At 38.2% G+C, this 22848-nt stretch overlaps 1 protein-coding gene across 7 annotated transcripts in view; it reads left to right on the top strand.

Annotated features, from left to right (window-relative positions):
• SESTD1 (SEC14 and spectrin domain containing 1) overlaps positions 1 to 22848 on the top strand; it is a 171021-nt gene that overhangs the window by 71058 nt on the left and 77115 nt on the right. For all 7 annotated transcript variants that reach the window (XR_007154798.1, XM_047871087.1, XM_047871085.1 and 4 more), the window contains one exon: positions 19073 to 19163. Coding sequence is in view for 6 of the 7 variants with exons in the window: in XM_047871087.1 (XP_047727043.1) it covers positions 19073 to 19163 (91 nt within the window). In the remaining variant the exon portion in view is untranslated. The remainder of the gene's footprint in view (positions 1 to 19072; positions 19164 to 22848) is intronic.

The following is a 22848-nucleotide window of genomic DNA, read 5'->3' on the forward strand; positions in this document are numbered from 1 at the left end:
AAGAGCATAAGGGTTGTCTTTTCTCCACATCTTTGTGAACACTTGTTATTTTTTCTCATTTTGATACTAGCCATTCTTACTGCTGTGAGGTGATATCTCTGTGTGGTTTTGATTTGCATTTCCCTGATTACTGGTGATATTGAGCATCTTTTCATGTGTGTGTTTGTCATTTGTATGTCTTCCTTGGAAAAATGTCTGTTTAGGTCTTCTGCCTATTTTTTAATCATACTACTGGGTTTTACTTGGTGTTGAGTTGTGTAAGTTTTTTATATATTTTATTAAATTTTTTTTTTAACCTTTATTTATTTTTGAGACAGAGAGACAGAGCATGAATGGGGGAGGGGCAGAGAGAGAGGGAGACACAGAATCTGAAACAGGCTCCAGGCTCTGAGCAGTCAGCACAGAGCCCGACGCGGGGCTCGAACCCACATACCGCGAGATCGTGACCTGAGCCGAAGTTGGCCGCTTAACTGACTAAGCCACCCAGGCGCCCCTATATATTTTAGATATTAACCCCTTATTGGATGTATCATTTGCAAATATCTTCTCCCATTCAGTAGTTTGTCTTTTTGTTTTGTTGATGGTTTCCTTGTTGTGCAAAAGCTTTTTATTTTGGTGTAGTCCTAATAGTTTACTTTTGCTTTTTTTTCCCTTGCCTCAGGAGACATATCCATAAATATGTTGCTAAAGCCAGTGTCTGAGAGATTACTGTATATGTTTTCTTTTAGGATTTTTATGGTGTCTGGTCTCACATTAGGACTTCAATCCATTTTGACTTTACTTTTGTGTATGGTGTAAGAAAGTGGTCCAAGTTCATTCTTTTGCTTGTAGTTCTCCAGCTTTCTCCACACCATTTATTGAAAAGGTTATCTTTTCCCCATTGTATGCATATTTTTGCCTCCTTTGTCAAAGATTAATTAACCCATTCAAGTGTAGATTTATTTCTGGTTTCTCTATTCTGTACCATTGATCTGTGTGTCTATTTTTGTGCCAGTGCCATAGTGTTTGTGTTTTGATTATTATAGCTTTGTAGTATATCTTGAAATCTGGGATTGTGATACCTCCAGCTTTGTTGTTCTTTCTCAAGATTGCCTTGGCTATTCAAGGTCTTTTGTGGTTTCATACAAACTTTAAGATTATTTGTTTTAGTTCTGTGAAAAATTTTAATAAGGATTGTGTTGAATCAGTAGATTGCTTTGGGTAGTATGGACATTTTAACAATATTAATTCTTCCGAGCCATAAGCATGGTATCTTCCCATTTGTCTGTGTTGCCTTCAGTTTCTTTCATCAGTCTCTTAGTTTTCAAAGTACAGATCTTTCATCTGCTTGGTTAAAGTTATTCCTAGGTGTTTCATTCTTTTTGGTGCAGTTGTAAATGAGATTGTTTTCTTAATTTCTCTTTCTGCTCCATTATTAATGTTAGAGATGCAACAGAATTCTGTATATTTTTGTATCCTACAATATTACAGATTTCATTTATTCTAATAGTTTTTTGGTGGCATCTTTAGGGTTTTCTGTATATAGTACCATGCCATCTTAAGATAATGACAGTTTTACTTCTTCCTTACCAATTTGGGTGCCTTTAAAAATTTTTTTTTATCTGCTGAAATTAGGGCTTCTAGTACTGTGTTGAATAAAAGTGGTGAGAGTGGACATCCTTGTCTTGTTCTTCATCTTAGAGGAAACACTTTCAGTTTTTTCACCATTGTGTATGATGTTAGCTGTGGGTTTTTTTCACATATGGCCTTTATTATGTTGAGGTGTGTTCCCTCTAAGCCCACTTTGTTGAGAGTGTTTATCATGAACAGATGTTGTGTTTTGTTAGATGCTTTTTCTGCATCTATTGACATAATTATGTGGTTTTTATCTTTTCTCTTGTTAATGTGTATCACATTGATTAGCGAGTATCAGTTCTTGCATCCCTGGAATAAATTTCACTTGATTGTGATGAATCATCCTTTTAATGTGTTATTAAATGTGCTTTGCTAAAATTTGTTGATGATTTTTGCATCCATCTTCATCGAATATATTGGCTTGTGTTTTTCTTTTTCTGTATTTGTCTGGTTTTAGTAGCAGGGTAACATTGACCTCATATAGTGAATTTGGAAGTTTTCCTTCCTCTTCTATATTTTGGAATAGTTTGATAAGAATAGGTTATTAACTATTTTTTAAATGTTTGGTAGAATTTATCTGTGAAGCCATCTTGTCCTGGACTTTTGTTTGTTGGGAGTTTTTTGATTGCCAATTCAGTTTTGTTACTAGTAATTGGTTTGCTCACATTTTCTATTTCTTCCTGATTCAGTCTTAGAAGATTGTTTCTGGAAGTTAATCCATTTCATCTAGGTGGTTTAATTTGTTGGCATACAATTTTTTATAGCATTCTCAACAACCCTTCGTTTTTCTGTGGTGTCAGTTGTTATTTCTCCTCCTTTGTCATTTCTGATTTTATGAGTTCTCTTTTTTTGTTGATGCGTCTTGCTGAAGGTTTATCAATTTGGTTTATCTTTTCAAAGAATCAGTTCTTAGTTTCATTGACTTTTTCTAATTTTTTTTTAAGTCTCTGTTTCATTTGTTTCCATTCTCATCTTTATCATTTCTTTCCCTCTAACTTTTTTTTTTTTTTTTAAGTTTGTTTATTTAGAGAGAGAGCACACCCAGGAGCAGGGGAGGGTCAGAAAGACCAGGAGAGAGAATCCAAGCAGGCTGGGCGCTGACAGTGTGAAAGGAGCTCAGTCCCACAAACTGTGAGATCGTGACCAAAGCTGAAATCAGCAGTTGGACACTTAACTGACTGAGCCACCCAGGCGCCCCTGTTCTTTTTTCTAATTCCTTTAGGTGCAAGATTAGTTTGTTTATTTGAGATTTTTTATGTTTCTTGAGATAGGTTTATATCACTATAAACTTCCTTCTTAGAACTGCTTTTGCTATATCCCAAAGATTTTGTACTGTTGTGTTTTCAGTTTTGTCTTTATGTATTTTTTTTTTCTCTGATTTCTTCATTGACCTATTGGTTGTTTAGTAGCATGTTTAGCTTCCATGTGTTTGTGTTTTTTCTAGTTTTTTTTTTTTCCTTGTAATTGATTACTAGTTTCCTACTGTTGTGGTAGGATAAGATGCTTGGTTTGATTTCAGTCTTCCTATTCCTAAATTTATTGAGACTTGTTTTGTTACCTAACATGTGATCTATCCTGGAAAATGTTCCACGTGCATTTGAAAAGAATGTGTATTCTGTTGTTTTTGGATGGAATGTACTGTATATATTTGTTAGGTCCAATGTGTCATTCAAAGCTATTGTTTTCTTGTTATTCTGTTTGTATCATCTATCCACTGATCTAAGTGGGGCGTTAAAGTCCTTTACTATTGTATCACTATCGGTTTCTCCCTTTATGTCTGTTAAAATTTGCTGTATATATTTAGGTGCTCCTGTGTTGGGTGTCTGATATTTATAGTTGTTACATTCTCTTGTCAGATGGATCCTTTTATCATTATGTAATGTCCTTGTTTGTCTCTCATTTTATTCATTTATCTATTTTTAATGTTTATTTACTTAGCAGGCAGGGGTGGGGCAGAGTGAGGGGGAGAGAGAATCCTAAGCAGGCTCAGGATTGTCAACGCAGAGCTGGACATGGAGCTCAAACCCATGAACCGTGAGATCATGACCTGAGCCAAAATTAAGAGTTGGATGGTTGACTGACTGAGCCACCCACGTGGTCTGCTGCAGTCTTTCTCTTAAAGTCTATTTTGTCTGATAGAAGTATTGCTAACCCAGCTATTTTTCCCCCTTCTTCTGCATGAAATATATTTTTTCATTCCTTCACTTTCAGTCTGTATGTGACTAGATCGGAAGTGAGTCTCTTGTAAGGCAGCATTTTTTTTTTTTTTTTTTTTTAATCTAGTCACCCTATATCTTTTGTTTGCAGCATTTAGTCTGGTTACAGTTAGAGTAATTATTGATGGGTATGTACTTATTACCATTTGGTTAATTGTTTTCTGATTGTTTTTGTAATTCTTCCGTTAATTTTCTTCACTTGCTCTCTTGTGATTTGATGGTTTTCTTTATGTTATGCTTGGAATCCTTTCTCTGTTTTGCTGTGTATCTAATATTGGGTTTAGATTTGTGGTTACCATTGGGTTTATATGTACCATCCTGTATGTATAGCAGTCTGTGATAAGTTGATAATTGCTTAAGTTGGAACACATTCTAAAAGCACTAAATTTTTATTGCCCACCCCCACATGTTGTGTGTGTCTTATTTTACATCTGTTTGTGTGTCCCTTGGAATTTTTGTGGATATAATTTGTTTTACTATAATTTGTGTTTTAACTTCTGTACTGGCTTTGTAAGTCATTAATCTGGGGCACCTGGCTCATTTGGTTGAACATTACGTTCAGCTGAGGTCATGATCTTGTGGTTCATGAGTTGGAGCCCCGCATCAGACTCTCTGCTATCAGCACAGAGCCCCCTTCAATTCTCTGTCCCCCTCTCTCTGCCCCTCCCTTGCTTGTGCTATCATGTCTCTCTCTCACTCTTTCTCTCTCTCTCTCTCTCAAATAAGTAAACATTAAAAAAATTTAAAAGATACAAGTCGTTAATCTACTACCTTTACTATATGATTGCTTTTATTTGTGAACTTTTTTCTTTTCATAATTTTCTTCTAGTTATGGGCTATGGTTTTCACTTAAAGAATGCTCTTTAGCATTTCTTGTAAAACTGTTTTGGCGTGATGACCTCCTTTAACTTTTGTTTATCTGGGAAACCCTTTATTTTTCAATTCTTAATGATAATCTTGGTAGGTAGGGTATTCTTGGTTGTAGGTTTTTTTCCTTTCAGTACTTGGAATACATTATGCTACTCCTTTCTGGACTGTATAACTACTAGTATTCTGTAGGTTATGTATCTTATATGTTCAGAATTAAAAAAAAAAATCTATGGACATTTTTCTTCAAAGAAAATCTTAGCCAGAAGCAGAATTTATAAAACAGATAGAAGTGGAGGTCCACAGCCATTTCTGCCCACTCTTATTTTCTCTTCTCAGACTTCACTCCCGCTGCAGGGCCTCCTCCCTCACTTTTAAGGAGACTTCTTGGAGCTTTTAGGACTCTGCAGAGCAATTAGAAGATAATTGGAATATCTTAGTTCATCGTTGATATGTTTTCTTAGACTTGAGAAGACTCAGTATAGTCTGAGAGTGTGACTGAGATGGCTTTCCTCTTTTTTTTTTTTTTTTTTTTTTTTTAATGGGACTCACTCCCAAGAAATTTTGAGCCAGTGCCTTCCATTTTCCTCTTTAACGAATGTACTTTTACTAGATGGAGGTATAGTTGCATTGTCCTTAGAGTTATTTCAAAGCATGATGGTTGAGGGTTTTGAACATGCTTTATGCTGTTGATGAGTGTTTTTTTTTTAATGTAAGAAATTATCTCACTTGCTCAACACCTATGTATTGAAAATTTATAATGTGGCATTTTAAAATGTAACTGCTAAGCTAGTATTTCCTTTCTTTGCCATGTAGTTTTTATTTTTCTGTCCTTTCTGTTCCCTTTTTATATGCTTAAGTTCACATCAAGGGATGGCTAAATTGTCAAGCTGGACTAGTATAATAACCCCATTCTCTTCCCACTTTGCAGGCAAAACCAAGATTGATTTCGCTAAAACAACAGTTGTATCATCCTTCTCAGTTTTCCATGACCTCTTTTTTTCTGCACAGTGAATTCAATTCAGTAGCCATTTATTTTGCTGATGCCAGTGCAGACATTGTACATGGTGCATTGCGAAGGCAGGAAAGACTTAGGTCTTTGTTCTCAAGGGCAGTCTTTCAGTCTTCTCTGCCACGACCTTGTATGATTAGACTCACCTTTTCAGTTAATATTTCTTGAGCACTTATTATGTAAGGCACTTAGTTTTAGTACTTTTACTAACTCAGTTTTCAAAATAATGGTAAAGTAGATAGTATTATTTCTATTTTATAGATGAAAAAATGAGGGCGGAGAAATTAAGAAACTTTCTCAACTTAATATAGTGCCTTTGCTCATATTCTTTATGCTCAGTGTCTGTCCTTCACATTAAATCTTATTAGCTCCTTTATGTAGATCCTTCCCAGATTCTGCTGTTATCCAGATTTATAGCACTCACTGTTTCTGACTCTTCAGGAATTTAACCATAATGTGTTTAATGATGATTCTTGATTTTTTATTTATTTTTACATTTATTATTTGTCTTGATTTTTTTAATTTCAAAAGCGTATATTGTTTCCTTAGTAACAAATAATATGTATGTGACTGTATAGTAGACACTAACTGAAATACTCCTTATTCTTTCATCTTTCTAAATGATTCTGAGCTCCTTGAGGGGAGAAACTGTATCTTATAATTTGTATTTTTCATAGCCCAGTGTAGTACCTTATTCTTAGTCGGTGGTCAGTGTGGCTTATGGATATGGGTTTCTACCTTCTATTTTATTTTACTGCTTCAGTTTCTCAGAGCTCTGTGTACTCAAATGTGGGCTGACTAAACCTAGTAACTTACCATTCTCAGAACATCTTATATTTTGTCGGAAAATTCAAACATACTGAAGTTGCCAGCTCATTAGAAACTATTTTGATGGACAGAAGTTTGTCTAGGCTGGTATTTCTTTCCTTTGTAGGACTTTAAATTCAGAATGGACCTGACCTGAGGATTTGCTTGTGGATTATGATTGGGAAGCATATGTGAAAAGGATATCTTAGATTTCAGGAAATAATAGATACTGTTAAGTCATTTAATTCTTTTAACAAACTTATGGGATGAGTTCAGTCATCATTATCCCCATCTTATGTATGAGGGTTCTGAGACATAGAAAGAGTAGGCAATTTAGGTGTCTTGACCAAGAGCATGTGGTAAACCAAGGGGAATTTGAACCTGGCATTTTGACCACTGGTTTGTGTTCCTGATTACTGCTCTGCAGCCACCTTTGCTATCGTCACAGTGCCATATTTATTGGTAACTTTTAGTATTCACATTTAACCTGGATCTATCACAGCTGATGATTGATATATGAAACAGCCTTGGTGAATATGGTCTTATAAAAGACATTTGAGAGACTTTTTAATTTGTTTTCACATTTCCTTTCAACAGTATATTCAGTATATACAGGCATATCCTGGAGATAATTGCGTGTTCAGCTCTAGATCACTGCAGTGAAGCCAATATGACAGGAAAGCCACATCCGCAGTTATTTCTTCAATCAAGTTTTGAAGCCTCGAAATCATCCATGAGAGTTGGAATTACCTTCTTCCAAACTTCTGTTATTGTCGATATTTTGATCTCTTCCCATGAATCAAGAATGTTTTTAATGTCATCTAGAATGGCGAATCCTTTCCAGAAGGTTTTAAATTTACTTGCCCAGATCCATCAGAGGAATCACTGTCTCTGGCAGTTATAGATTTTTGAAATATTCAAATAATAAGACTTGAAAGTCAGAATTACTCCTTGTCAGAATTACTCCTTGGTCCGTGGGCTGCAGAGTGGATATTGTGTTAGCAGGCATGAAAATAACATTAATCTCATTGTACACCTCCATCAGAGCTCTTGGGTGAACAGGTGCAGTGTCAGTAAACAGTAATAGTTTAAAAGGTATCAGTTTTTCTGAGCAGTAGGTTTCTACAGTGGGCTTAAGCCCATTCAGTATACCATGTTGTGAACAGATGTGTTTTCATCCAGGGTTTGTTATTTCATTTACACAATACAGGTAGAGTAGATCTGCATAATTCTTAGGGACCCTAGGCCTTTCAGAATGGTAAATGAGTATTGGCTTCAACTTAGTCATCAGCTGTGTCAACCCTGACAAGACAGCCTGTCCTTTGACAGTCAGCTGTTAAGTTCTCCTCTCTAGCTGTGCAAGTCCTAGATGGCATCTCCTAAAGATGCTGTTCTAATAGAAGACTGTTCTGTCTGCATTGAAAATCTGCTGTAGAGTAAACCAACTTCATTAATGATCCTAGCTAGATCTTCTGGAGAACTTGCTGCAGGTTCTGTATCAGCACTTGCTGCTTTACCTTGCAATTTTACATTCTGAAGGTGGCTTCCTTTCTTAAACCTCACAGATCAAACTCTGCTAATTTCAGACTTTTGTCCTATAGCTTCCTCACCTCTCTCAGCCTCCATAGTACTGTCTGGATTGGGCTTTGGTTTAAGGGAATGTCGTGGCTGGTTTAATCAGAAGATTAATCAGACCACTGAAACTTTCTCCAAAGAATGTTTTGCTTTCTTATAGTTCATTTGTTCATGGGAGTAGCACTTTTAATTTCCTCCAGTAAATTTTTCCTTTACATTCACAACTTGGCTGACTGGTGAAAGAGACCTAGCTTTTCGCCTTTGTTGGTTTTCTTCATGCCTTTCTCACCAAGCTTAATCATTTTTGGCTTTCGATTCAGAGAACAAAATCATTTGAACACTTAGAGGCTACTGAGCAGTTGTTAATTGGCCTAATTTCAATATTACTTTGTCTCAGCAACTAGGGAGGCCCAAGGAGAGAGGGAGACAGAGGAACAACTGTTGGTAGAGCAGTCAGAACACACACAACACGTATTCAGTTCTCTATCTTATAGGGATGTGGTTTGTGGCACCCCAAAACAACTATGGTAGGAACATAAAAGATCACAGATCACCGTAACAAATATACATATTTGGAGTTTGAAATATTGCGAGAATTGGGGTGCCTGGGTGGCTCAGTCAGTCAAGTGTCTGACTCTTGATCTTGGCTCAGGTCATGATCTCATGGTTCATGAGATTGAGCCCCACACTGGGCTCAACACTGGCAGTGCAGAGCCTGCTTTGGATTCTCTCTCTCTCTCTCTCTCTCTCTCTCTCTCTCTCTCTCTCTGCCCCTCCCCTGCTTACAATCTTTCTCTCAAAAATAAGTAAATATAAAAAAAAATACTGTGAGAATTACTAAAGTAGGACACAGAGACATTAAGTGAGCAAGTGGTGCCTATAGAGTTGCTGGACCAGGGTTGCCACACAAACCTCCAGTTTGTAAAAAATGCAGGTCCTGTGAAGTGCAGTAAAGCAGAGTACAATAAAATGAGGTATACCTGTATTTAAAATCATTATTTTCTAGCTTAAAGTTTAGGAACTTGTTGATCATCCCAATATAGAATCATGGTACATCATCAGGATTGGAAAGTTACCTTAAGAATCATCTCCCCACTCTTAAATCTTCTTTATAGAAATGCTGCCAAGTACTTGCCCAGATTAATCTTGATCAGATTACTATTGATTCTGTAGTGATTCAATATCTATAGAAGTCACCCTTCCATTTTCTTTAGTTTTTTTAAATTTTTTTTCAATCAAACTTGGGTCTTAAGTCAATTCTTCAAAATTGTAGAAAAACTCATTTATGTTACAGAATAAACAGCAGAACACAGAGCTTTAATGAGTTGCCAAAAAATTATACAGTTGTTAATACCACAAGTCTCTAGTCACTCAGTAAATATGTGAGACCCTGCAATGAACTCCTCATTGTTCTAGGTGCTGAGGAAATGGGTGAAGAGAGGAGACCCAGTCCCTCCCCTTATGGGCCTTATAGCTAATGATCAAATGAATATTACCAATAAGCACACAGTTTGTTGGATGTTTATGAATGCTATGAAGACAAAACATGAAAAGAGTTAAGGATGGTGTGTGTGGTACTATTTCACAAAATGATAAGATAATATTTTACCAGAGCTGATGGAAGTGAGGGGCAAGTAGCACAGATATCTGATGGAAGAGCATTTAGGAAAGAGCATTTAGGAAAGAGCAGTTAGTGCAGACGCCCTGAGGTGAAAGCAGGCTTGTGGAATCAGCAAGGAGGTAATTTGGTGGGAGCAGTTTGAGAGAGGGACAGAGTTCTAGAACAGTGGTCAGAGAGGCTAGAAACAGATCATAGAGAGGATCTTGTAAACCATGGTAAGGGCCTCCGTTCTGAAGGAGAAGGAAAGCCACTGTTGATTTCTGACTGGGGAGTGATACAATGTACACCCTCTAATATTTTTAAAGGGTATCTATATTTAAAGCACTGTGCTAAAGCTGCCAGGATATCAGTCAGATAATATCCTTGCTTTCTGGAAGCATGTTATCTAAGGATACATTGTAAATAAGTTATAATAAAAGCATAAGTGAAATTAGTTGCTATTATTTAAGTATAAACAGAGCTGTATAAGTGGAAGAGTTTTAATTAAAGAAATTAGTGAAGAGCCCCAGAAATCCCCAGTCTGTTTCTAGTCAAAGTGAGTGAGCTTCTTAAGGAGCCTCTCCTCTTTTAATAGTTGTTGTAATGTAGCTACCTCACCCTTGAAAGGCTCAAATGGGGGAGGACCAACGAGACAGTCTTAATAGATTGTTTTTATTGTTCTTTAGATGTAATTATAAACATATTAAAAGTATAGAAATTTATTAATATTAGCACTGCAGCTACTCTCACATACCCTTTATAGAGGACAGAACATGCTTCTAAACTTAAGATATTAGAAAAGAGTTGAAACTATCTCTCCACTTGTAGGAATGTAAAAACAAAACAAAAACCCACAATCCATTCCCATAGTTGAGAGATCACTGGTTTTGCAATTTTCAAATAGTATCCTTCAATTTTATTTTCATTATCTTAGTAAAATGTGAGAAAATTATGATTAAGGGTGTTTTTTTAACTACCCCAAAAGATAAATTTAGAGCACTTTTACGCCCTTTAAGATTACTGCAGATGGTATTTTCAAACTTCCTTACTTTCTTTGTCTTAACATACAGATTAATTTAGAGTGTGCTTTGAAATATAAATGTATTATTCACATAAAACTTCTTTAACAAAATGGTTGTGTAACCTGTATCTCCGAGATGCAAATGCCAATTGAAAAGAAAGTACCAAATTACGGGGATGGCACACTGATCTTGTCTCTAGTACCGGTGAGGGGAGGCCTTCCACTGAACAGCTCTGTGTGTCTTATGTCCTGCTCCTGCAAATTTCTACAATGCATTGGCAGAGACCCTCAGTTGGTTTTACTTCTCTGAAGACTACTCAACAGCCAGCTACCTGACCTAGGTTGACCACTCTTGGTCTTGTATCCTACCTAAGTTAAAGTGCTCTTCCTCGATGTCTTGTTGCTGGGAAACTCCAGGAATTTCTTCCTTACCTGATCCTTCAACTAGCAGTTAGGTATCAGATTTGCTTCCCCAAGCAAGTCTTTATATGCTCTTGCTAATCCAAAGTGATCATTGTATTATCTCACATTTTTTCTCCCAAAGAATACCTAATGAATCCTTTGTTTTAAAATGCAAAATCCAAAAACAGAGTACTTAACCATTGTTTTAATTGAGATATAATTCACATACCTTAAACATCACCTTTTTAACTGTACAGTTTAGTGGTTTTCAGTATATTGACAAGGTTGTGTATCCATCATGCACTCTTATTATTTGCCCCCTCCCCCCCCAAATGTTGTACCCATTAGAATTCACTCCCCAGTCTCTTCTCCTCCTAGCCCTTGGCAGCTCTTAATCTGTTTTCTGTCTCTGTGGATATGTTTATTCTGGAAGTTTCATGTAAATGGAATCATACAATGTGTGGGCTTTTGTGTCTGGCCTCTTTCATTTAGCATAATGTTTTCAAGGTTAATCTATGTTGTAGTATGTACCAGTACTGCATTCCTTTTTGCATTGAACAATATTGCATTGTATAGATCACCACATTTTGTTTTCCTGTTCATCATTGATGGACATTTGAGTTGTTTCTGCTTTTGGCTGTTAGGAATTAGGCTGCTGTGAACGTTTATGTGCAGATTTTTTGTATGGACATTTTTTCAATTTGCCTCATCTTTTGAGTAGTTCTCTGTTTCCTTTGGAAACTCAGCTTCTATCCTTGCCTACAGGGGGTCTTAGAAACCTTTAATAATACCATCCCCATTCTTAAAACTTTATTGTTTGTCAGTGGAATTAGACCTCACTTTTCCAAGAACCATTTTTTTTTTAAGGGTACTGTTTACTTCTCTCTATTTTTTTTTATATGAAATTTTTTGACAAATTGGTTTCCATACAACACCCAGTGCTCATCCCAAAAGGTGCCCTCCTCAATACCCATCACCCACCCTCTCCTCCCTCCCACCACCCATCAACCCTCAGTTTGTTCTCAGTTTTTAAGAGTCTCTTATGCTTTGGCTCTCTCCCACTCTAACCTCTTTTTTTTTTTTTTCCTTCCCCTCCCCCATGGGTTCTTGTTAAGTTTCTCAGGATCCACATAAGAGTGAAACCATATGGTATCTGTCTTTCTCTGTATGGCTTATTTCATTTAGCATCACACTCTCCAGTTCCATCCACGTTGCTACAAAAGGCCATATTTCATTTTTTCTCATTGCCACGTAGAATTCCATTGTGTATATAAACCACAATTTCTTTATCCATTCATCCGTTGATGGACATTAGGCTCTTTCCATAATTTGGCTATTGTTGAGAGTGCTGCTATGAACATTGGGGTACAAGTGGCCCTATGCATCAGTACTCCTGTATCCCTTGGATAAATTCCTAGCAGTGCTATTGCTGGGTCATAGGGTAGGTCTATTTTTAATTTTCTGAGGAACCTCCACACTGCTTTCCAGAGCGGCTGCACCACTTTGCATTCCCACCAACAGTGCAAGAGGGTTCCCGTTTCTCCACATCCTCTCCAGCATCTATAGTCTCCTGATTTGTTCATTTTGGCCACTGTGACTGGCGTGAGGTGATACCTGAGTGTGTTTTTGATTTGTATTTCCCTGATAAGGAGCGACGCTGAACATCTTTTCATGTGCCTGTTGGCCATCTGGATGTCTTCTTTAGAGAAGTGTCTATTCATGTTTTCTGCCTATTTCTTCACTGGGTTATGTGTTTTTCGGGTGTGGAGTTTGGTGAGCTCTTTATAGATTTTGGATACTAGCCCTTTGTCCGATATGTCATTTGCGAATATCTTTTCCCATTCCGTTGGTTGCCTTTTAGTTTTGTTGGTTGTTTCCTTTGCTGTGCAGAAGCTTTTTATCTTCATAAGGTCCCAGTAATTCACTTTTGCTTTTAATTCCCTTGCCTTTGGGGATGTGTCGAGTAAGAGATTGCTACGGCTGAGGTCAGAGAGGTCTTTTCCTGCTTTCTCCTCTAGGGTTTTGATGGTTTCCTGTCTCACATTCAGGTCCTTTATCCATTTTGAGTTTACTTTTGTGAATGGTGTGAGAAAGTGGTCTAGTTTCAACCTTCTGCATGTTGCTGTCCAGTTCTCCCAGCACCATTTGTTAAAGAGACTGTCTGTTTTCCATTGGATGTTCTTTCCTGCTTTGTCAAAGATGAGTTGGCCATACGTTTGTGGGTCTAGTTCTGGGGTTTCTATTCTATTCCATTGGTCTATGTGTCTGTTTTTGTGCCAATACCATGCTGTCTTGATGATGACAGCTTTGTAGTAGAGGCTAAAGTCTGGGATTGTGATGCCTCCTGCTTTGGTCTTCTTCTTCAAAATTCCTTTGGCTATTTGGGGCCTTTTGTGGTTCCATATGAATTTTAGGATTGCTTGTTCTAGTTTCGAGAAGAATGCTGGTGCAATTTTGATTGGGATTGCATTGAATGTGTAGATAGCTTTGGGTAGTATTGACATTTTGATAATATTTATTTTTCCAATCCATGAGCAGGGAATGTCTTTCCATTTCTTTAAATCTTCTTCAGTTTCCTTCATAAGCTTTCTATAGTTTTCAGCATACAGATCCTTTACATTTTTGGTTAGATTTATTCCCAGGTATTTCATGCTTCTTGGTGCAATTGTGAATGGGATCAGTTTTTTTATTTGTCTTTCTGTTGCTTCATTGTTAGTGTATAAGAATGCAACTGATTTCTGTACATTGATTTTGTATCCTGCAACTTTGCTGAATTCCTGTATCAGTTCTAGCAGACTTTTGGTGGAGTCTATCGGATTTTCCATGTATAATATCATGTCATCTGCAAAAAGCGAAAGGTTGACTTCATCTTTGCCAATTTTGATGCCTTTGATTTCCTTTTGTTGTCTGATTGCTGATGCTAGAACTTCCAGCACTATGTTAAACAGCAGCGGTGAGAGTGGGCATCCCTGTCGTGTTCCTGATCTCAGGGAAAAAGCTCTCAGTTTTTCCCCGTTGAGGATGATGTTAGCTGTGGGCTTTTCATAAATGGCTTTTATGATGTGTAAGTATGTTCCTTCTAACCCGACTTTCTCAAGGGTTTTTATTAAGAAAGGGTGCTGGATTTTGTCAAAGGCCTTTTCTGCATCGATTGACAGGATCATATGGTTCTTCTCTTTTTTTTTGTTAATGTGATGTATCACGTTGATTGATTTGCGGATGTTGAACCAGCCCTGCATCCCAGGAATGAATCCCACTTGATCATGGTGAATAATTCTTTTTATATGCCGTTGAATTTGATTTGCTAGTATCTTATTGAGAATTTTTGCATCCATATTCATCAGGGATATTGGCCTGTAGTTCTCTTTTTTTACTGGGTCTCTGTCTGGTTTAGGAATCAAAGTAATACTGGCTTCATAGAATGAGTCTGGAAGTTTTCCTTCCCTTTCTATTTCTTGGAATAGCTTGAGAAGGATAGGTATTATCTCTGCTTTAAACGTCTGGTAGAACTCCCCCGGGAAGCCATCTGGTCCTGGACTCTTATTTGTTGGGAGATTTTTGATAACCGATTCAATTTCTTCGCTGGTTATGGTTCTGTTCAAGCTTTCTATTTCCTCCTGATTGAGTTTTGGAAGAGTGTGGGTGTTCAGGAATTTGTCCATTTCTTCCAGGTTGTCCAATTTGTTGGCATATAAGTTTTCATAGTATTCCCTGATAATTGTTTGTATCTCTGAGGGATTGGTTGTAATAATTCCATTTTCATTCATGATTTTATCTATTTGGGTCATCTCCCTTTTCTTTTTGAGAAGCCTGGCTAGAGGTTTGTCAATTTTGTTTATTTTTTCTTTTTTAAAATTTTTTTTTTTTTTTCAACGTTTATTTATTTTTGGGACAGAGAGAGACAGAGCATGAACGGGGGAGGGGCAGAGAGAGAGGGAGTCACAGAATCGGAAACAGGCTCCAGGCTCTGAGCCATCAGCCCAGAGCCCGACGTGGGGCTCGAACTCACGGACCGCGAGATCGTGACCTGGCTGAAGTCGGACGCCTAACCGACTGCGCCACCCAGGCGCCTCTGTTTATTTTTTCAAAAAACCAACTCTTGGTTTCGTTGATCTGCTCTACAGTTTTTTTAGATTCTATATTGTTTATTTCTGCTCTGATCTTTATTATTTCTCTTCTTCTGCTGGGTTTAGGCTGCCTTTGCTGTTCTGCTTCTAGTTCCTTTAGGTGTGCTGTTAGATTTTGTATTTGGGATTTTTCTTGTTTCTTGAGATGGGCCTGGATTGCAATGTATTTTCCTCTCAGGACTGCCTTCGCTGCGTCCCAAAGCGTTTGGATTGTTGTATTTTCATTTTCGTTTGTTTCCATATATTTTTTAATTTCTTCTCTAATTGCCTGGTTGACCCACTCATTCGTTAGTAGGGTGTTCTTTAACCTCCATGCTTTTGGAGGTTTTCCAGACTTTTTCCTGTGGTTGATTTCAAGCTTCATAGCATTGTGGTCTGAAAGTATGCATGGTATAATTTCAATTCTTGTAAACTTATGAAGGGCTGTTTTGTGACCCAGTATGTGATCTATCTTGGAGAATGTTCCATGTGCACTCGAGAAGAAAGTATATTCTGTTGCTTTGGGATGCAGAGTTCTAAATATATCTGTCAAGTCCATCTGATCCAATGTCTCATTCAGGGCCCTTGTTTCTTTATTGACCGTGTGTCTAGATGATCTATCCATTTCTGTAAGTGGGGTGTTAAAGTCCCCTGCAATTACCACATTCTTATCGATAAGGTTGCTTATGTTTATGAGTAATTGTTTTATATATTTGGGGGCTCCCGTATTCGGCGCATAGACATTTATAATTGTTAGCTCTTCCTGATGAATAGACCCTGTAATTATTATATAATGTCCTTCTTCATCTCTTGTTACAGCCTTTAATTTAAAGTCTAGTTTGTCTGATATAAGTATGGCTACTCCAGCTTTCTTTTGGCTTCCAGTCGCATGATAAATAGTTCTCCATCCCCTCACTCTCAATCTAAAGGTGTCCTCAGGTCTAAAATTAGTCTCTTGTAGACAGCAAATAGATGGGTCTTGTTTTTTTATCCATTCTGATACCCTATGTCTTTTGGTTGGCGCATTTAATCCATTTACATTCAGTGTTATTATAGAAAGATACGGGTTTAGAGTCATTGTGATGTCTGTATGTTTTATGCTTGTAGTGATGCCTCTGGTACTTTGTCTCACAGGGTCCTCCTAAGGATCTCTTGTAGGGCTGGTTTAGTGGTGACAAATTCCTTCAGTTTTTGTTTGTTTGGGAAGACCTTTATCTCTCCTTCTATTCTAAATGACAGACTTGCTGGATAAAGGATTCTTGGCTGCATATTTTTTCTGTCTAGCACCCTGAAAATCTCGTGCCAATTCTTTCTGGCCTGCCAAGTTTCAAAAGAGCGATCAGTCACGAGTCTTATAGGTCTCCCTTTATATGTGAGGGCACGTTTACCCCTTGCTGCTTTCAGAATTTTCTCTTTATCCTTGTATTTTGCCAGTTTCACTATGATATGTCATGCAGAAGATCGATTCAAGTTACGTCTGAAGGGAGTTCTCTGTGCCTCTTGGATTTCAATGCCTTTTTCCTTCCCCAGTTCAGCGAAGTTCTCAGCTATTATTTCTTCAAGTACCCCTTCAGCACCTTTCCCTCTCTGTTCCTCCTCTGGGATACCAATTATGCGTATATTATTTCTTTTTAGTGTATCACTTAGTTCTCTAATTTTCCCCTTATACTCCTGGATTTTTTTATCTCTCTTTTTCTCAGCTTCCTCTTTTTCCATAACTTTATCTTCTAGTTCACCTTTTCTCTCCTCTGCCTCTTCAATCCGAGCTGTGGTGGTTTACATTTTGTTTTGCATTTCGTTTAAAGCGTTTTTCAGGTCCTCGTGACTGTTCCTTAGTCCTTTGATCTCTGTAGCAAGAGAATCTCTGCTGTCCTCTATACTGTTTTCAAGCCCAGCGATTAATTTCATGACTATTATTCTAAATTCACTTTCTGTTATATTATTTAAATCCTTTTTGATCAGCTCATTAGCTGTTGTTATTTCCTGGAGATTCTTCTGAGGGGAATTCTTCCACTTGGGCATTTTGGATAGTCCCTGGCGTGGTGAGGACCTGCAGGGCACTTCCCCTGTGCTGTGGTGTATAACTGGAGTTGGTGGGCGGGGCCGCAGTCAGACCTGATGTCTGCCCCCAGCCCACCGCTGGGGCCACAGTCAGACTGGTGTGTGCCTTCTCTTTCCCTCTTCTAGGGGCGGGATTCACTGTGGGGTGGCGTGGCCCGTCTGGGCTACTTGCACCCTGCCAGGCTTGTGATGCTGGGGATCTGGCGTATTAGCTGGGGTGGGTAGGCAAGGTGCACGGGGGCAGGAGGGGCGGGCTTAGCTCGCTTCTCCTTTGGTGATCCACTTCAGGAGGGGCCCTGTGGCAGCGGGAGGGAGTCAGATCTGCTGCCGGAGGTTTGGCTCTGCAGAAGCACAGAGTTGGGTGTTTGAGCGGAGCGAGCAAGTTCCCTGGCAGGAACTGGTTCCCTTTGGGATTTTGGCTGGGGGATGGGCGGGGGAGATGGCGCTGGCGAGCGCCTTTGTTCCCCGCCAAACTGAGCTCTGTCGTCAGGGGGCTCAGCAGCTCTCCCTCCCTTTGTCCTCCAGCCTTCCCGCTTTCCGAGCAGAGCTGCTAACTTACCTCCTCCCAGACGCTAAGTCGCGCTTGCTGTCGGAACACAGTCCCCCCCCGGCCCCTCCGCTTTTGCAAGCCAGACTCGGGGGCTCTGCTTGGCCCGCGAGCCGCCCCTCCGCCCCGGCTCCCTCCCGCCAGTCCGTGAAGCGCGCACCGCCTCGCCGCCCTTCCTACCCTCTTCTGTGGGCCTCTCGTCTGCGCTTGGCTCCGGCGACTCCGTTCTGCTCTCCAAGAACCATCTTGAGGCTAATGTGAATAGTTGGAGGAAGTAAGGCAGGATTGGTAAAATCCCCTGGATTGTTGGATTTATATTTTAGGAAAGGGTTGCTAATTACCTTTCCTATAATGTATGTAACTGATAGAACTTTGAGTGTGGAGAGGTTTCACTACCAATTCCTTGCCCTGCTAAGTAAAACTAAATGTCTTCTATTGTATTGGAGGGAGGACAGTTGAGATCCTTGCACTGAATTGATTTTATAAGTAGATAATAATAAAGCATCTATGTAGTTTGGTCTGTAGGATGGAGTTTTTCAACACAGTTGTTGCATTTTACTAGGGTAGGCTTTTGGGAAGTGTTTAATACTTGAATAATTGAATATAATATATAGCAGTAACACATTCCAATACTCAGGATATTTATTTTGTTGGTCAAATATCTGAGAATGCAGAGGTGGGTGGTATGTTCATACATGGAGTTTTCAGGCTTTGAATTACTATGTAGACCAAATTCTACCTCATCTCATTAAATTTCCTAAAAAGAACACCAGGGAATCCATTTCTGTTGGTTAGTCATAGCTTACGCTATTTTCTTCCTGTTTTAACCTTATACTTCTAGCAGGAAGGAGAGGTAAGAATCTGTAAGCACTTGGCAGCCACTAGTTATCTACTTCACTGTGATCCCATTTTACAGATGAAGAAATTGAAAGGCTTTTGAGATTATTTGAATGTTGCTTTGATTTCTTCCTTTTTTTAGGCCATTGACATTCTGTACTTTCAGAGTAATTTTCTTGCCAGATTAGTTTGTAGATTGTCAACATTTCCTGAAATGAAAAAAGTAAATTGTTTGAGAAAACTGAAAGGATACTCTTAAACATTTTATTAATGACAGCGTAAGCCAGATCAAGTGAGATTAATGCTGCTCCATATATGATTAAGCTATAAACTTTATTTAGGATTATAAAGAACAAAATATGAAGGCCGTTTTAATGTTTTGTAATTTTTTGTTGTTGTTGTTTCAGTGAAAAGTGTAAGGCTAGAGGATTTACCGTGATTGTGGATGGCAGAAAATCACAGTGGAATGTGGTGAAAACAGTAGTCTTAATGCTACAGGTAATTTTATTTTTGTCTATCAGGAAATGGTTTTATTTTATAGCAACAGATAAAGTGATAATGGAAATGCATTTCATTTATTGGACTGTGCCCAGACTTCTCGGCAGTGACTGAGTTCTGAAATGGACACTACTGGATTTTTAAAATTCAATTCTTAGAGATATGACTTTGATTAGTAAAATAAATTTCAGACCTAAAGGTTTGTAAATGATCAAAAATAGTATGTCATGTTTAATAAATTTAATAAGTAGGCCAGTGAGTCTAAAAGTGTGATGTTGTCGGACTTAACTGGGAGCTTTTGCAGGCTGTGGTATCTGCATCATCCCCTGTCTACTCCATTCTGATCCTGTAGCTAGGGAGCACGATTTGGGTAAGTCTGTTCTGAAAAAGCTTCTCATGTGGTTCTGAGCAGTCTTTTCCCTTTTGTTCCTTTCCTCCGAAAAGTACCAGGACTCATGATGGTGGTGTTATTTATTTCTAAGCCAGAAGAAACGTACTTGACAGTTGTGTCCTTGGGGATTTTAGCAGCCCGCAAACCAGCATTTAATAAACAGCTGCAGTTACAAAGTCCGTGGTCTGAGCCTAGTCTGTGTTTTTCTGTGTTCCTCACAGAACGTTTTCATGATCCTTCGCATGTTCTAGGGACCTAGTAACTATTTGTTGCTTTATTATAAGGGTATTGAAGATGTTGTGATCTGAAATAGAAAAATAAAACATTTGAGTGATTGAAAGGCAGATTGCTTACACATATCTGGGTTTCTGTAGAAGGGCTTCAAGAGAATGTAGAAGTTAAGTGAGTTAAATAAAAGAGATGATCTAATTTAGATGAAAGAAAGTGAAAAGGGCATTCCTGGCAGGGACACTGACTTAGTGATAGCTCAGAAATGAAGCAAATATAATGAAGAGAGTTGATGGCAGGTCGGTTTAGGGAAAATAGAAGTTGGCAGTTACATAGGATAGTGAAATTCAGTTAAGTAAATATTAATGATATTGGAAGAAAGATCAAGAATTTTAAATGGATTGGGAAATAATTAGTAGCTGCTTTGGGGTTCTGTGGAAAGGAAGATAATGTAAAATTTCAAATGATAACTAAGGAGAATGATCCTCTTTTTTTTTTTTTTTTTGTTAATGTTTATTTATTTATTGTGAGAGAGAGAGAGAGAGAGAGAGAGAGAGAGAGAGAAAGCACGCAGGCAGAGACAGGGAGGGGCAGAAAGAGGGAAAGAGGATCCCAAGCAGGCTCTGTGCTGTCAGCACAGAGCCGACATGGGGCTCAATCCCATGAACTGTGAGATCATGACCTGAGCTGAAATCAAGAGTCAGATGCTCAGCTGACTGAGCCACCCAGGTGCCCCATGGAGAATGATTCTTAGTATTTTATTTTTTATTTGGGACTATTAGGAAAAAGGGATTTGAGGGATGAGGATACTTTTAGTGTTAATATGATTAAGCATATGGTTAATATGGTTAAGACTGTACTAAGCTTCGTATGTAAATTATGTCATTTAATTTTATCCTCAGAACCTTGGGAGGCAGGTTTTGTTATCCCCAAGGGTCAACTGAGGCTCACAGATTTTAAGTAACTTAGCCAGGTTCATACAGTGAACATGGGAAAGAGCCACGGTTAGAACTTAACATGGTCCAACCCCTAAGTCTTGTTTTTATCCTTTACAAAGTATATATTTACCAGTGGGATGTATTGGAGGAGGTTCCCAAATAAGGTACCCATTACCTTGTATTCAAACGTGTGGCCTAAACCTTCATCATTAGGATTACTCCTTCGAGTTGGAAAGGATATAGCCTCTAGAGGATCAGTTTTTAAGGGAGCACAGATTGATATCCCATAACTTTTTCTGTCAGATACGTTCTGAGTACTTTTATATCCCACCCGTGAAGATGAATTCTTCTCAGTAAAAGTTGTTAAAATAACTATTAGGTGAGAAATCCATTAATTATGACCTTGTGTTGTTCTTCCTTTCATCCTGTCATTCACCTGTGTCACAGATGACCTGTTTGGGGCTTGCTGTTTGAACTGGACTTTGATCATTGGCAGTTTTGAAGAACAGTCAATGGATGATTTAATCCCCTCTTGGGATTTCTTTTCCGATAGGTATTTTAACAACTTTTGGATTTATTAGTAGTTAACATTTTCAGAAGTTGCAATGGCCTTTTGTTTACTCCTAGTCAAGCAGTTTCTACATACAAAATCGTTCATTGCTTTAATTTCAAAAGGTACGAGTACCAGTTGTTTGGGATCCCAGAGCTTAGTGTTGGCTTTGTAACTAATATTCTCTAAAATGAGTTTGGTTTCTCTTGTTTCTCGCAACTTTAATATTCAGTGATTTTGAAATAATAGTCTTCCAAAAGTCAATATATAAATAAACCTCAGTCTACCCTAAGTTTCCCAGCCTCTCTGATAACTTTGATACTGTTGAATTTACTTAACTAATGCATAGCCTGGTAATTGCAGGGGGCACTAGATTTGTGACGTGCCCAATAACATGTTTAAATGGAAAGATTTCTATTTTCTCCTTAATAATAATAATTATAACCATAATTTATTATTATTGTTATTCAGTTTTGCCATTTATGGTCTTGAATGGTATTTGACCCCTAGAATTCATAAATAAAGTTTTGTTGGAACTCAACTATGCCCATTCATTTATATGGTTTATGGCTGCTTTCATACTATAATGACAGGATTGAAGTAGTTGCAACAGAGACTATATCGCCTGCAAAGCCTAAAATGTTTACTGTCTACACCTTGAGAGAGAATTTACTGACTCCTGGTCTAGAACATTTGAAATGGTGTGATAGAACTTTAGAGTCAGATCTGGTTTGTCTTTAAGCTCCATCACTGAACAACTCTGTCATATTGGACAAGTTACTTTAGTTCTTTGAAACTCTGTTTATTCTTCTGTGAAACTCAAGTAGATCTCATTCTCTCAATTTTATTTAATGTGAATTCATTTATTTAAAGTTATTTATGGAGTGTCTTCTATATACCAGGCACTATCAAAGGCTGGAGATATAGGACTGACATGATAGTAAGATATTAGATATCTTACATAAAGTAGTACATTACTACAGATAGTAAGTAATTAGGCAAATTACTAAGTAATCTAACATCAGATAGTGATAAATGCTATGAAGAAAAATATAGTGGTAAAAGGAGACCGAGTCATATGGTGCTACTTTAGATAGGGTCATCAGGGAAGGTCTGTCTGAAAAGGGAATATTTGAGTAGAATCTTAAATAGAGGGAGCATTCTTCTGTGTACGGGGCAAAAAACATTCCTGACTGAGGAAACGTCAAGGGCATAAGCTTGAGGCAGGAACAGCAGGAAACTTAGTGTGGCTGTGGTAGGGGAGTGATCTATGGGGAGAGGGGTATGAGGTGAGGTCTGAGGGTCATTGGGGCCCTGAGTATGGAGGGCTTTCTAGGCCTTGGTAGGAGTTTGAATTTTACTCTGAGCATGAGAAAATATGAAGAAGGGAGGCCTGTTAAGAGGATATTTTAAAAGGCTGACTAGTTTGGGAATGTTAGCAATGCAGGTGGTAGAAATGGATAGATTTAAGATGTATTGTATTATTTATTGAGAGAGAGAGAGAGCACTCGTGCATGCGTATGAGCAGGGGAGGGGCAGAAAGAGAGGAGACACAGAATCCGAAACAGCTCCAGGCTC

Source organism: Prionailurus viverrinus, chromosome C1 (genome assembly GCF_022837055.1).
Source record: "Prionailurus viverrinus isolate Anna chromosome C1, UM_Priviv_1.0, whole genome shotgun sequence".
In the NCBI taxonomy this organism is placed as follows: domain Eukaryota; kingdom Metazoa; phylum Chordata; class Mammalia; order Carnivora; family Felidae; genus Prionailurus; species Prionailurus viverrinus.